At 38.5% G+C, this 16,596-nt stretch overlaps 1 protein-coding gene across 2 annotated transcripts in view; it reads right to left on the minus strand.

Moving 5' to 3' along the window:
- MYO16 (myosin XVI) overlaps positions 1-16,596 on the minus strand; it is a 550,785-nt gene that overhangs the window by 222,240 nt on the left and 311,949 nt on the right. For both annotated transcript variants that reach the window (XM_087435860.1, XM_087435859.1), the window contains exons 17-20: positions 11,182-11,293; positions 6,809-6,926; positions 5,936-6,007; positions 3,400-3,541 (exon numbers count right to left, since the gene is read on the minus strand). In XM_087435860.1, coding sequence (XP_087291986.1) covers positions 3,400-3,541; positions 5,936-6,007; positions 6,809-6,926; positions 11,182-11,293 — 444 coding nt within the window. The remainder of the gene's footprint in view (positions 1-3,399; positions 3,542-5,935; positions 6,008-6,808; positions 6,927-11,181; positions 11,294-16,596) is intronic.

Consider the following 16,596-nt stretch of genomic DNA (forward strand, 5'->3'; position numbering starts at 1 on the left):
CTAGGAAAAAAGACCCAAATCACTCAGAATAGGAATCCCAAAGCCTACATACTTTCTTGCATCTGATGGGCCTTTGTCTTTCAAGTCTGTTGACTCTAAATAGCATTTGTTAGGTGGAGATGCTCATTCGCAGTCTGGGGGTTTCCTTTCATGGAGACAAGCTCCACCAGCTGTAACTGTCCTGGCCCCTGCTAGGGTGACCTGTTCCACAGGGGAGTGTGGGAGGAGACGGGGCAGGCTGGCCCAGAGCTGCCCTTTGCTGGCTCTCACAGAGATGGAGGCCACCCCTGCTCCTCCAGGCTGTGCACGGGCCCTGCCCACCTCAGTGCTGACTGGGACTTGTGCAAGACAGTCTAACTCTGAGAGCAGTAGTCAGAAGCAGCTCCCTCTGAGTAAAGCTGTGTCCTCTTGTGGCTGCTGTATCACTCAGGGAATTGGTATATTGGCTCCCATGCGCCTTACCCTCGGTCTTATTTCTCAACTGATTAAGAATCAGACACGTGAGTGCTATTGGGTAATCCCCCCAAAAGCCCATGCAAGCATTGAGCAAAGTTGAACACGTGGGTATTGGAGGCGGTGGGAAGGTAATGGCAGCAAAGGAGGTGAGGAGATGGGGACGAGACAGACCAAGAGTGCCGCGGAGGCGGCTGGCAATCTGTCAGGGAGCCAGGAGGCCAAGGTGAGGTCAGAAAGAGCGGAACTGTGCTTGCGTTACAGTAGATTATAAAAATGCTTTATAGTGGTGACATTGTTACACAAAGTTAAAGGATATACAACACCCTTTGCTTTAGAAGTCAGAAGATTATAGTTTAGGAAAAAAAAGGCTCAGAAAATAGTTAACACTATAACTGATTCTCATGGAGATTCTCCAAGGGAAGAACATTGAAAGGGAGACTGAGGGAGCAGCCTACGGTCCACGCTTCAGTTTCCTAGAGTCGTTGTTTCTTCAACAATAAAACATGTCGTTTTTAGCTGTTGAACAAGATTTCTTCTGAAGGTAATTAATATGCACACACTTTGTGAACAATAAACTTTTAAACAAATAGAAGGCATTATATTATTATTATTATCATTATTCCTTTTACCTGATTGTACCAAATCATTCTCAACTAAGCGTCATAAATAAAGTTTTAGTGTATTTCAATTTCTGCAGCGCCCTGACCACTAAGTGTGGCCCTTGAATAAAAGCTGCCTTGCTGGTTGGTCTCCAGCCTGCGGCATCAGCACAGGCAGCCTTCACAGAAACCAAGACCACGATGGGCAGCAGGCTGGTAGAGGTCCACACATTAACCTTACTGACTCGATTCTGGCTAGGCCAACACGGCCAACGCTTTTGCTCATCTTAATTAACTAATGGTCAGCTTCTCTTGCATTATATGCCAAGATTTTCATTTAGAAGTGACCCTATTTGGAATCTAGATATAAAAAAGTAAAATCTTTTTAAATCCAGGAAATGAATGCAGCATTCCAAGAACAAATATTTCATCTGCTTCAATTTCACTTGTTATCCCTTTATAACTTGTTAGTGTATATCTTATTCACATTTATTCTCTCCTCCAAAATTTACAAAAAAAATATAATGTGAAAAATAATTCCTATCAACATCAAGAGTGCCTGCCAAACTAAACCATAGGGATATATATTTTTAAAATAATCCTTTTTTGACATGATTACAAAATTTTGAAAAAAGTAAGAATTCATAAGCAATAAAAGCCTATTCTAAGTTTATCCAAATTTTGAGACCTTTCTATGACTTAGGAAATGGGTCTGTAAATCTACAAAACCTTAAGCTTTCCATGAATTTTGATGAGTTAGAAATATTGCAAACATAACCTTTCTTTGCGTTATTTTAGAATTTAAATTCAGGTTTGGGTGACCTACGGGAGAAATAGAGAGGAAAAAATGGGAGTTACAACTCAAATAAAAATACTGTCTCTCAGAATTTAAACTTATAATACATCAACTCACTTCTAGTTTCCCGTTAATACTTACCCTTATTCATTTACTTAGTAAAGAATTTTAAAAGATGAGACTAACATCATGAATTTATACATTGACACAGTGGCAATATTCTCACTGAAAGGGAAATAATGTGTTTCCCAAGGTTTATGTTTGTATTTTTTTCTATGTGTGTGTTTAGTCAAAAATCTAGACTATGCATAAGTTTTTCCAATTATATCAAGTTAAGGCTCTGTAAGATTTAAATGTCAACTGGAAATTTTCTAAAAGTTTGTATGTGCAGCTAGATTTATATATTAATTTTTTTACCGTCAACTTCAGCAGACCTGCCAATAATTTTATACAATATTAATGTGGTAGATTTAGCATATTAGTGTCATTCTGTGAATATTCTTAATATTTAAAGAAAAATCACAAATTAACTGATAATAAGAAATAATAAGAAAATCAAGAATCTTCACCATAGCAAATACTAAAGTATATCTTCTAAAATATAGATAATGCTATACCTACCCTCAGAAAACAGACTGTATATTGAATATGCTGATCAATGTGCTGTGAGATTTTATGTGTATATTTTAATGAGAATTATAGTATCTCTTTGTCCTTGAGATCTTCTGAGATGTCTATATTTATTTAAAAATTTTCCCATTAATACATGTTAGTTCTAATGTTTTCCAAGAAACCTCTAAAGGCAGCAATTTTCAGGAATTTGGTGAAGAATTCTATACGGACAACAAAGAAATTCTCAAAAGGTTTCATTCAAAGACAAGCATACGTGTGAAGACTTCTGGATGCGATTTTGCTTTCAATGGCTTGCTCAAGGTCATTATTAGTGACAAGAATATTAACAAAGTTTTCCATTCACAAGACGCTATGGAGATCTATAATTTTTAGATGATCAAATAGCCCTGAAAAGCTACTGCTTAAAGATGATTAAGGCCACATGTCAAAACAATTACCATAGAGACCCTTCATCAAATAATCGACAAAATAGGTGAAGAAAACAGAAAGAATTACTGATCTGAAACACATCATCAAATTGGTTCTAAGAGAGACATGGGCTTCTCAACAAACTTAAGTGCTTTAGATATTCTTGGACTGTCTTCTTCCTGATTTATAAATTTTTTATACTCCTTGGTACTCAAAAAGCCATATATACCTCCAGTCCAGAGAGAATACATTTGCATTTCTATGCATGAGAGATGATTTGATTAATTCATCAATGTGTGTGTGTGTGTGTATGTGTGGAAGAGGGGTCTAAATCTCTAAAAAATAGTCAATAAAACTCACAAGTAAAATCACCTTGTTAAAATGAAATGCTATAATGATAGTTTAACTTATGGGTCAGTCTGCACTGTGAAGCATCTTTAAGAGGTGAGCCTTTTTAAGTCGGCCATGATAGGAATAACATTGAGGACCAGGGTCCATCCATCCTACCTGCTGTGCTCATCTTGACTGTGGAGGCAACAATTCACAGTATTCACCAAAAAGCTAAACAAACGACTGTACAGGGACTTGGCCAGGAGATCCCGGTAAAATTCAGCCATCTCTATAGTGTGTCGTCGTGTGATCATATCTCCTGGAATAGTAGAAAGGAGAGGAGGCATAAGAACAAGGTTTCCTTCATTTAGATGCAAACAAAACTGCACGTCCTACTTATCCTCACACATCCATATACACCAAAAGATGTTAACAAATATATTGTGGCTATAATAAATGAGGTCTCTGTCAGTTATTACATAAAATGTTTCCCTCACATGAGTGCCGTATACATTGCAATTTTATTTGCTACAAATGTTGACCACAGCTTTTAACCTCAAGCAGGCTGTGTAATTTCCTTTCAGTTGGGGAACCAACTCTTTGTAGGGCCCTCTTAAAAAGTTTTCTGATAACAGCTCACTAGCTTAGATATTGAATCATCCCCAAGGCATTGGCTAAACCTGACCATCTGGAAAATTAGTCATATTTTAAATATTTTCAAAGAAATGGTTTAGCTAACCAAAACGTGAGTCTGGAGTTTGGGAACAAGATCAAGACTTAAGGTGGAAATTTTTATGTTATTATCAAAGAGATGGTGGTTGAAATCTTGAGTGATAAGATACTTAGGAGAGAATAGACTAGAGAAGAAACCAAGGAAAAAATATGTGAGGATGATTTGGAGTTGAACTTATGACAGCATTTATGCTAGAGAGTCAAGAGGAAATGGGAATCTAGTATTCATATTCTATGGCCTTGGCCAACCTGGCTAACCATTGCAACTCAGGCTGAGCAGGGAGTTAAGTAATAGGATGATGACCATGTGAAATGAGGGTTGAGTCAGTTGTCATTTAGTGGAGGTACAGATAAGGGAGAACTGCTTCTGAGACAGGCTGAGATAAAAGGAAAAAACAAAAACAGCAGGTAATGAAGAGTCAGGGAGCTATAAGTTCAAGGCCATCAGGATCAACAACACACGGTGGCAGTGAAAGCAGGTGTGCCATTCATGATATTCCAATTGAGGTCTCTAGAGTCAAGAAGATTGAAGGGTTTTAATGGGTCACGGACAGGGCGGGTGAGTAAGGAGTTGAGGGCAGTGTAAACAAAAAGACCTGCATATATTAAATTATGGATATTAATGCTGAGTTCAACTGTTCTTTAAAAAGTCATGAGATATCATAATGCATTTGGAGAACCTCAAGAAATGTAATGTGGTTGGATGCAAAGGCAGTGATGGGAAAATGGCTAAGAATGAAGCATAAAAGATAGGTATGGCTCGAATAATAAAGGACCCCCTATGCGATCCTAAAGTGATGAGATTTACTCTAAAGGAGTTGGAATATCTTTGAAAGATTGTTATCCATGGAGGAAAATCATATTTGCACTTCAGAAAGATTATTCCTGAAGCAGTGCGGAAAAAAGGTAAAATGAGATAAGGCCAGAAAAAGATTAATGAGGATGTTCTTGCCATAATCTAGGGAAGGAATGATAATTAAGGCAGGGGCGATGGAAGTGACGAGAAGGCGGTGAGAATGAGAGAGATTTATGGAGTAGAGCTGGCGGGTGTCTGATCTACTCAACGCAGAAGGAGCAAGAGGCATCAAGAGTGACTTTCGGGCAGCTGAGTGGATGATGGGGGATTCATGAAGTTCAGGCACACGGAAGAGAACTCTAGAGATGAGGCAGAAATGACAAACCACACACCTGCAAGTAGGTCCAATAGAAACAGCAGGCAAGAATAGTGGTGATTTCAAGAAAAAAGATCAGATAGATGGTGAGTCTTCAAAATTACAATAAAGAAGAAGGTTGGTAAGACAAGGATTTACAGTGAATAACTGAAGAGCATGTAGGAAAACCACCCTCCTTGCCCATTGAGTAGAGATGTGCATAGGATAGGGATGCATCTTGGGAGCCAAGTAGCATTAGATTCTAACTCCAAACATGCCATTTGCTAGCGATTTGATATTCAAAGTTACTTAACCTCTTTGAATCTTAGTTTTCTCATCTGTTTAAATGGAAATAGTTATGCCCGCTTCATAGCGATTTGTGAGAATTTAAAAATTCCAACGTTTATGGCACTTGGCACAATTCCCATCAGTTCATAAGTGCCCAATAAATGGCAGCTATGATTATGACGGATGAGGTAGAGGGAAAAGGACGCTCTTTGTTGAAGAGGGCAGCACGGCACCACAGACGCAAGGGACCAATGTTTTAGTTGAATAAATCCTCTCAGATTGATGATTTTATTTGTCTAAAATGACTGATTAGCTAGAAAAGGGTGACCAGTTAATCAAAATGGTCTCTCAAGAGTATAAAGAGTTTACAATTAGAGTCATATCAAGTGACCAAATGAGTTCATAATGCTTTTCTCATTTGGCATTCAATTCATAGAAATAGCTTCACTAGGTGGGGAAAGGTGAGGTTGTATTTATTTTCCATATTTCAAAGAAGACCACAAATTGTGCAAAGGTGAAAGTCAGAGTGTAGAAACACTTACCTTTAAAATATTGGCTATCGGTTGTTAAAGCAGACACCAGTTCATCAGCTGATACTTGTAACCATCCAGCCACTAAAATTAAAGCAGCATTGAAAACATAAAGTTAGTATATATTTTTTGACAGTGAGAACATTGTATTTCATGATTATAATTTACAAGTTTATATAGACCCATTAGAAAAAGTGTGTATTAAAGAAAACTAAACTACCACCTTAATTGTCAAATTCAACTAGAGAAATAGCTTTAGTAATTAAATGGTCAATGAGCTCGTGGGGCTCCTGCATTAAATAAAAAGAGGGCTTTTTCCCTCCTTGCCCACACTCCTTGCCCATACACATGGCCCTGCATGTTTTTTCCCAGTCCTTGGTTAAATTACTTTGATATGAGGTGAAGATATGCTGGTCATTGACAGTCTGTGGTTTTAAGGTATTTTGAAAAAAATCCGGCGGTGACTAACAAGGCAACTTCAAAGAAGAGAGAGATTTTTGGCAAGATCTTTGAAGGGAAGTAAGTATATTCTGTTTAAAACGTTCAGCTAATAACATGCCCCGAAAATATATCGGGTGGCGGGGGTGGGGGCGGAGAATACTTAGAACAATATAAATAAACCCAAGAATGTGCTGAAGAATCAACGCTGTTAACGTGGTGGGCAGCATGAGAACATAAATGCACATCTTGTTATTCATTTCCATAACCATTTATAAGAAGGAAGAACAAAGTGGATACAGCTCTTTTTTTCCCCACCGCTCTCACTGAATTCTGCTCCGGAAGAGTTTATGCCACTTGGCTTTTCTGTACTGTGTCTCCATCTACTGGCAGATCTGCAAAACTGCACATCCATGAGATGAACGTTAAAAGGTCTGTTCCACTGACCTTGTCCCAGAAGCTGGAGGTCAGAAACGAACGCAGAGTCGGCCTCAGTCAGAGCAGTGAACCGAACGTCTCCGATGTGTAATATCGCTGCTAGAATCACAAACAGATTCTCCACCTCCTACGCATTTTACAAATAGAGAAGATGAATAGGATGGCTTACAAGAAAGATTAAAAGACAAATCCTTCAAAAACCTAAAAGTAGGTTAAAAAACTGATGTGCGCCCCATTAGTGAGGCTGTGATTTTTCAGATACCAAATGTTAGAAAAGAGAACTACCAATCTCCAGCTCAAAATCAAAATCTCATAATTCAATGCACATTTCCTCTAAATCAGTTGTTCTGTTCCTCAAACAAAAGAGAGTAAGGAAGTGATGTTCTGATATAAATTAACAGTTTCTAGGTAATTGTCATAATGAAAAGTGAATCATTGTGTGATGATGGTCAGACTGCCTGGACGTCATTTGTGAGGTCAGACTTCACATGTGTCCTCCCAGGGCTAACACAGACGTCACAGCTGCTGTGTCTGCTTCATTAGAGAACGTATGTGATGGTTTCCATCATCCACTTATCTCTCTCATGAGATAAACTGATGTTACAATTATAGAATTTTTCACTTCTGCTGGCAAATTAAGGGAGGTGTAATACAAACAACTATGCCTAGATAAACAAGATGTTAATTGTTTTTTTTTTTAAGGTATTTTAAGGACAACAGAAAAAAATGGATATTGGCAAGAGCTATCTTTGAGTGGAAAGTAGCAGGAAGTATGAGAATGTTTGCTGAAAGAATATCAGAGAATCTGGAACTCAGCATAAAGAAAGAAATTAGAAGCTTCTGCACAGCAAAGGAAACCATCAACAAAATGAGACAAACTGGAAGAAAATATTTCCAAATCATTTACCGACAAGGGGTTAATTTCCAAAATACATAAAGAACTCGTACAATTCAACAACAAAAAAATGAACAACCCAACCAAAAAGTGGGCAGAAGATATAAATAGACATTTTTCCAAAGAGGATATATAGATGGCCAACAGGCACATGAAAAGATGTTCAACATCATTAACTATGAGGGAAATGCAAATCAAAACTACAATGAGATATCACCTCATGCCCATAAGAATGGCTATAATGAACAAGACAAGAAATAACAAGTGTTGGAGAGGATGCAGAGAAAAGAGAACTCTCATGCACTGCTGGTGGAAATGCAACCTCGTACAGCTGCTATGGAAAACAGTATGAAGACTTCTCAAAAAATTAAAAATAGAAATACCATATGATCAATCTACTGCACTACTGGGTATTTATCCAAAGAACATGAAATCAATAATTCAAAAAGATTTATGCACCCCTACGTTCACTGCAGCATTGTTCACGATAGCAAAGATGTGGAAGCAACTCAAGTGCCCATCAAGGGATAAATGGATAAAGAAGAGGTGGTATATATACATACATTGGAATACTACTCAGCCATAAAAAAGGCAAAATCGTGCCATTTGCAACAACATGGATGGACCTTGAGGGTATTATGCTAAGCAAAATAAGTCAGAGAAAGACAAATACCATATGATTTCAATCATATGTAGAAGATAAACAAACAAACGAGCATACTGTTCTCACATAAGGAGAACAGATTGGTGGTTGCCAGAGGAGAAGGGGGTGGGGGGAGGGTGAAAAGGGTAAAGGGGCACATATGTATGGTGATGGATAAAAACTAGACTATTGGTGGTGAACACAATGCAGTCTACACAGAAACTGAAATATAATGATGTACACATGAAATTTACACAATGTTATAAGCCAATATGACCTCAGTAAAATAATTTTTTAAAAAAGAAAGAAATTAGACCTTAAATTTGGTTTTGGACAGTCATTTTGTGCCAAGAAAGAAAAGTCAAGAAAAAGCGGTAAGTTAAAAAGTATACTCCTCTAGAATCACAAATATTTAGTATGATGATATCAGTAGTAAAATTGGTTAAGTTCCATATAGGGCAAGTGATATAACCTTTTAAATTCTCATTTTCCTAATACATAATTTGGGAATAAAAAGTTCCTGCTTGTGGAATTTTTACTAAGAACAACTGTTATTTGCTTTATAAAAATACAGTTGAAACAATATGGTCATTGAGACTTCCATGAATTTCCTGCAGAACCTCTAGTTTTCATTATAAGGTATGATTTTACTATCTTTAAAATAAGAGCATTGAAAAGGATGATCTCTACAATTTTCAGGTATAACACTCTATGATTGTGGCATTACTTAAAAATGTTTTGGGTAACCCCTAAATCACAAATTAGTGCTTCAAATTTATGCTTGTTTGAATAATATTTTATCTCTTACACTACTTGACAACATTTTCCCCCCTTTTGAATAAATCCAGTAACTCCTTATTAAATCTTCTAGCACCCTATGAGATAGGTACTTCTGGATACACAGCCAGGAAGACTTGTTCCATCCTCAAGGATCTTACAGTGCAGCGGTGGAGACAGAACTGTGAAAACTGTCCTTAATATGAATGACAATGTGGTGAATACTATGACAGAGGTAAAAACAAACTGCTTTGTGAGCAGAGGGCAGGGCTGCTCTTCTGTGCCCACCTGAGCAACAATCCCCGGCCGTCCTGCTGGCGGTGTTGATGGAGGGCGGAGGTGGAGGCACCGTTATGAACAGACCTCCCAGGACAACAATCACGTACAAGTCTTGATCCAAGGGCCTCACCAGCCCAGAAATACCTTCCTTCCAATCTTATTGGACATAATCTATCCCTCTTAAGTGAACTAAATTGTCACCATCCCAGTCACCCCAAAGGATCAAGATAAGTGATTACCTCCATGTCTTTTGTTAGAATGTACATATTTCTTTTACCAAAAAGGCTGTTAGATTTTCTATTAGCTACCTTAGGTAGAATGTATATTTTGCTCGCCTTGCCTTTCAGGTCAATCATGGATTTTTAAAACCCTTTCCAAGCAACTGGTACTTTGGTAGAATGGTTCCTTACCCTACTCTACTTCCCAGTTTCCTAGAAGGAAGCAGAAATTTCAGGCATGGAGGAATGGGAAAAAAATGACAAAAAGGACAACAGTAGCAAGTGCAAAGACAGAAAAGTTCAAATGGGTAGACATTAATAAAAGACAGAAAGACAGAGATTGGAGAATCAGAGCAAAAAAAAAAAAAAAAAACACAAGATACCATATGATTGCACATTCCTAGAACTCCACCCTCTCAGTGGGCTGAGGGTGGAGCGGAGCAAAATGCCCAGAGCTAAGTCACTTAGGGTGAAGGGTGAGTCCCCATCTCCTCAATCCTCTGTGTTTGCCACCTTCCCATCCATTCCCACCCACCCGCTGCCCCAGTAGCCACATCAATGTGGGCAAGGGAAAAAAAGAAAGACCCAAATCTATCAACTTATTGGTTTAAGAAAAAGAAACGAAGCATATTGAGATATTTGACTAAATCTGGGTTCCTGAACTACTGGCATATCAAAGTTACTCACATGATCTTATATCCATTGCTAATGAGGAATTGGCTGTAATTCAAAACAACACCATATTGAATGAGGGGGGAAGAGAGAGGATGCAGAAGTGAAAGAGAGATTTGTGGGAATGCTGAGAGGTCTCCCAGCTTAGATCATTTCACGTCTCTTATTTACCGGACCTGTGCTGTTCAATTCAGTAACCACTAACCACACAGGTCTATTTAAGTTTATTAAAACCAAGAAAAATTAAAAATCCATTTCCACAGCCTCACTAGCCACATTCAAGTGCCCAGTTGCCACACGTGGCTAGTGGCTACCATATGGTACAGCGTAGACCCAGAACATTTCTATGATCACAGAAATTTCTATTGGACAGCAGAGGTTTAAACATTTTAAATTGTACTTTTCAACTTCATAATGCTTGCAGGTAGTTGGTGATTCTTTAAGGATAAACAAAGGGTTATATTGTTCAGGAATATATTTTAATAAGGTGATTAGATTAGTTTTAACAGTGATTCTTAGCGGTAAACAGTTCCTTCAGATCTGCCAGTTTTCTCTGGAGTTGGTCAGTGTGGGGTTCTTTGATCTGTTTTGCTCACATGGGTCCTTTAGGAAAAGGTCTCTGTGACCACCCTCTTGAAAACAGCAAACAGTGGCCCCTCCTATCGTCACTATTTGTCTTCATAGTACCTGTGACCCTGAGCCCACTGTTTATGTCTATGTCCCCTCTAGAATATAAACTCTAGGAGGCGGAGATTGGGGCTTGTTCTCTGCTGAATCATGAGTGTTTGCAACAATATCCGGAATTTAATAGGAACTCAGTAAATGTTTTTGAATGAACAACTTTTATAAATTCGTAGAAGGCTGGTTTTCTCAGTGAAACGTTTATGATATGACTCACCAAGTTACTGAAGCCAACTACGTTCAGGGCTTGTTTCAAAACAGTGAATTTCTCCCTGTTTAGAGAATGCTCTGCTGTTGACAGATCTTCTTGTAGCGTCTGGTTCAAATACCTGTTAGGATAACAAACACATGGCATTATGGCTTGGCCTGTAGTCAAACTCCAGTGGTTAAAAGTCACTTCGGCCATATTTGGTCTCCAGAATAATGGGAATCACCTGGACATTGTGTACTCATGTGTTTACGAGGCTTTGGTACATAATAGCATGTGATGTTTCAGGAAGGAAAAAAATGTTCTTGCTGTACCAGAACATATTACACTGTTTCATCCATTTCTCACCTTAGCTGCACCCTTCCTACTGAAAGGAGAAGGTCACAATGTTTTACGTATTTCATATAGAAATTTGGCAGGTCCTACCGTATGCTTTGTAGTAATTAATATTTGTATTAAAGATTTTTAATTTAGAGTAATTTATTATTTCTTCTTGTCGATATCTTTTAATTATGAGGTGGCTGATTAATTCATTGATTGGTTCCTTTCGTTCAACAAACACATAGGAATCATCTACCAAGTACACAATACTGCAGGTGAGGATATAAAGATACAGGGCTCATCTCTGGAAGCTCAACAACAGCGAAATAATGTCCCCTGGGGTAGAGACAAGAAAAGATGGAGCTAGAGTATAGTATGGAAGTAGAATAATAAAGATGAACACAAGGTGTTCGTAAGTGTGCAGGAAGGGGACCGAATTCAGATTGGATGATGAGGAAAGTCTGTGGAGGAGGAGGAGGCTTCCATTCCAAGGGTTGACACTTGAATTAAGAATTTTCCAAGCAAAGTCAGGACTTAAGAGCATCTCTGGAATAGTTAGCAACACGTAAAAAAGCACACAGGATTGACTGCACATGACATATATGAGGAACCCAGGTATATCAGCAAAATTGGAGCCTAAGGTGAGAGGAGCAGAGATTCATGAGGTTGGAGAAGTAGCTAGAGTTTTGTACATCTTGCAAAAGAGCTTAAATTATGTCTTGAAAGTGATGGGCAGTCAAAGAAATGGCATGATCAGATTGGCGTTTCAGAAAGAACATTCTGGTAGTCCAGTGAAAGATCACCTGGAAAGAGATGAGGCAACTCAGGGTGCAAGGTGATCCAGTGAGAGATCAGCAGTGGTGAAGAAAAGAGGAAGAGATAGAGAGGCATCGAGGATGCCGAATTGGCAGGATGAGAGGACAGACTGAATACGGAGGGAAGAGAGAAGAGACGCGTTAATGATGGTTTTCAAGATTCTGTCTGGGGAAACAGGATAGATAGTAGGTTAACTCAGCCACAGAATATTCTCAAGGGGAGAAATACATATTTTGAGAAAGAAAGTCTTACATTTTCTGTTAGTCATGTTGACTTTGAACTGCTTGTTAAAGTTCAAGTGGACTTCCAAGAAATAATTGGCTATAACGATCTGAAATTCAGAAAGACAAGAAAATAAGATCTGGAAGTCATCAACATGCAGATGACTAAAACCACGTGAGTGGATGAGCTCACCCAGAAGGAGACTGTAAACTTTTAGGGGTGAAGAAAGAATTAAATGTTCAGGAAGGGAGGAGGACAATTAAAAGAAATCAGAGTCATCAAAACAAAAGGATAACATATTTTTAAGATTGAAAGTAACAGAAAAGTGATCACAGAAAGAAGGAAATGGGTGGTGTGTGGGGTGGACACAGACTGCAGCTGGTGGTATGGAGTGGGTCTGTGAGGACTTCTGTCTCCTCAATTTGGCTGCGAAGGGCAGAAGTAAAGCAGTCGAGCAGCTGGGTGGGAAGTGGGAGAGTCTTCAGAATGCTTATATGCTGAGATGGAAGCCCATAAAGACTGGATAAAAGACTAAAATGAAAGTAGTGGGGGATTTTGAAGAGAAAGAAGTTGCTGAGGAAGGAAGAGGGTGTGGAATCCAGAGTAGAGTGGAGGGTGTGCCTCCCACTGCAGACGGTCCTGGGTAAGGTGATAAATATGTGTCCAAAGGCCGGTAGCATCTTGGGGTGGGAGGGAATGGGCATAGAGGAGCCCCTGCTTTGTGGCTTCGGTTTTTCTAGGAGAGAAATTAGTTGAGGTTTAGACGACTAAGTGAAGTCGGCTTGAGGAAAGTCATAAGAATCTAATGGGGAATATCTTAAACTATAAAATATGCTTTTCTATTCTCAAACAGATAAAACTAATAAATAGATAAAAGGAAAAGATCATAGCTCTGATTTCTTGATTATTTTTTCCTGATGTGAATCCCTTGAAAGTTGACCATCATGTGTGCAACATAACCATGGCATTTCCAGATGTTTTTAACACATGAAAATAGGTAAGAATGACTGTGGGTGATGGGTTACAGACTTCCCTGTAGACTAGCTCAAACTCCGGGGATGTTATCCCACTAATCTCAACATAGTGGTAGAAAACCACCCTAGATGAGTGTGTACAAATGTGTCATCTGACTGAGTTTCCAAATTTGTCACCTATTAATTAATGGTCCCACAATTCCCAGTATTTAAATCTTAGAACTCAATATTCAATGTCTTTTATATTATCTCTTTCATGACTCAAAATCATATACTTATAGATCAAACAATCTGTTTTTTAATCATCTTCTTTTAAGTCATGTACAACTTGGAACAGTAATATTTGGCAACATATAGCTATCTCAATGTCCAGAGTCAGAAACATCAGAGGCTGTCATTTGTTGAAACAAGAGTTATTACTCTTTTATTTTTAAAAGATTGGCCAATCAAGGGAATGCTCTAGATGTTGTTTCTACCACGGAGTAAAAGACTGTAACATGTGGGCTGTATAATGTTAAAAATTACAGATGGATTAATACTGTTTGACTAATTCTACCTGAAGGGAAAGGCAGTGGGAACTAATACCACATGTCAAATCCTCGACTGGATGCTTTAGAAGCACGTCACACTGATCGTGAGAAGAGGAGCTGTTATTGTACCCCTTTAGGGTGTAAGGGAACTGAAGCTTGTTTAAGGTCTCCACGCCAGTAATCAGCCAACCACCACACATCTGTCCTGACCCTCCAGGGCTGCTCGAGCTCAGTTACAAGTTTCCAGCAGGGGAGACGGGAGGCGGAGGAAGATTGAAGAGCATCCCAAGGCATCTTCCTAAAGTTAAAATTTTGCTTGAAAATGTGGGGGGAGGAAATTTAAGTGTTGGAATTATTATAAAACATAGATATACTTTAAATAGAATGCAAAGTCTCATGAAGTTTTAAGATTTCATAGGATATTACACCATTAATTTACTCTTTTCTGACTCAACTCTGTCCTTGAAATGGAGGAGCTCCCAGCTCAGCAGAGCCTCCAAGGCATACTGCAGAGTGCATGCTGCCTCTCTGGGTATGGGTCTCTGTCACTGAGGCGAGGCCTCCAGTGGAATGCCCAGATGTGGTGGAAGCATCTTAGACATTATAATGGAACTCAGGGATGGTTGGGACAACAGGGAAAGCCATCGCATTGCATGGTGAGGCATAGTAAGGAATTTGACAGTCTGGATCCTAATTGAAATCGAAGAGACACAAATATACATTTTAACCCAAAACTCACTGCACGATAATAAGATAGGCTTAGCATGAATGAATAAAATCCTAAGGATTTAGTTGTTGCAAACATTAATCTGATCAAAGGCAATATGTAAATTTAGGCTGCATTAACGGTAAATCCAGAGATACTGTCATTATCATCATCATCATCATCATCATTACGAATATCACTTTTCCTTGAGAATTTGCTATATACCAGAGTTTTTACACAAATCCAAGGATGCTCTAAGAACCTAGAAGGAGGTAGGCTTCAACGCTTCAATGCTTCAAGTTTCTAATAAATAAACTTTCTGGATAGCTATGCCCTGCTTTTAAGGTAGTAAGTTCCCCAGCGTTGAGTAGATAAGCTGAGGCTATACAGACATTTAAACAGGTTTATTGAAAAAGAGATTCAAGGATCAGAAGCTAGGTTGTATTAGAAGACCTTATTGAATGAGAATATTTATGCTCCAAGCTACCTTATTTTAGTAAAATTTTGTGTCACTTCACATCAATAAATTTCAGTGGTGTGATTCAACTCCTTATGCTTACACTCCAGATGATAAATGGCGCATGCACACATGTGTGAGTATATTGGACACATGCGTGCATATGCCAAGCAATCTTTTACTTTAATTTAAGAAACGTCATTGGTACATATCAAAACTCTGTAGTCAGAACAGCACATCTAGCTCTAATAGGACTGTGGATAATTCTGTTTACAGTCCTATCAAGAAGCAAATGATTTGCACCAAAGTAAATTAAATGATGCAAAATTAAAGATTTACTTCATTAATTCAATAAATCTTGGTTAACATTGTATGCTGGCTCCTCTGTTCAATGGTGGAGGAAAAAAATGAAACAAGAAATTAAGTGAGGAAGACGAATAAAAACAATAAAAGCACACCCTTATTTTTATCATGTGCTAAATGTGGATTATTTATCGGATAGCTCCATTGTCTCTGAAACAGGCAGGGTCAAGCTGATTCAGCAGGGCGATTATATAAAAAAGTAGAGAGCCAGCCTTGATGGTCTGGTGGTTAAAGTTTGGTGCTCTCACCACTTCGGTGGCCTGGGTTTGGTTCCCGGGTGTGGAACCACACCACCCGTCTTTCAGTGACCATGCTGTGGTGGCGACTCACACAGAACTAGAAGGACTTACAACTAGGATATATAACCATGCACTAGGGCTTTAGGGAGGAGGAAAAAAAAGGGGAAAATTGGCAACAGATATTAGCTTAGGGCGAATCTTTCCCTTCAAAAAAAAAATTAGAAAATTTAGTTATATAACTAGAAAGCTATATCCATCCTGATTTCCGAAAATAGTAGAAATATTCTACCAAGGAAAAGAATCAAGTCACCATGTTTTTCTGAAGAGCTTGTTGCTCTTTTCTATGAAGTCAGCCTTCTTTAAATGCTCTTAGGTTTCACTAAGGAAAAAAGGACAAAAACACTGTAGAAATCAAGTAGTCCCATTTCACAGAAATTTTGATAAAGTTGTTATCAACTATATAAAGTTATGTTTTTAAATAAGTGAAGAGAAGATTCTTGACCTTAAATATTGGTTGAGTTGGTAACTAAAAGGAAACCTGTTAATAATGTTTCTCAGCAAAAACCCGTCTCCACTGAGTTACTGCTCATTCCTTCTCTCCGTTATATTTTAACCAGTTATTTAACCATGGTCATTTCTCCTTGAGGCAAATTCTAGGAAAAATAACTTTCTAGGTTCTTAAAGTGACAAAACACACAAAATTCCTGATTGATATGAAAAGTGTCACTTAATGACGTTTGTACTCAACAGGCATTTAATACGCAGGGACGTGCTAGGCAAAGAAATAGACCCCGGG

The sequence above is a fragment of the Ceratotherium simum genome, chromosome 10, assembly GCF_057802395.1.
Source record: "Ceratotherium simum simum isolate JZ-2026a chromosome 10, ASM5780239v1, whole genome shotgun sequence".
Lineage (NCBI taxonomy): Eukaryota > Metazoa > Chordata > Mammalia > Perissodactyla > Rhinocerotidae > Ceratotherium > Ceratotherium simum.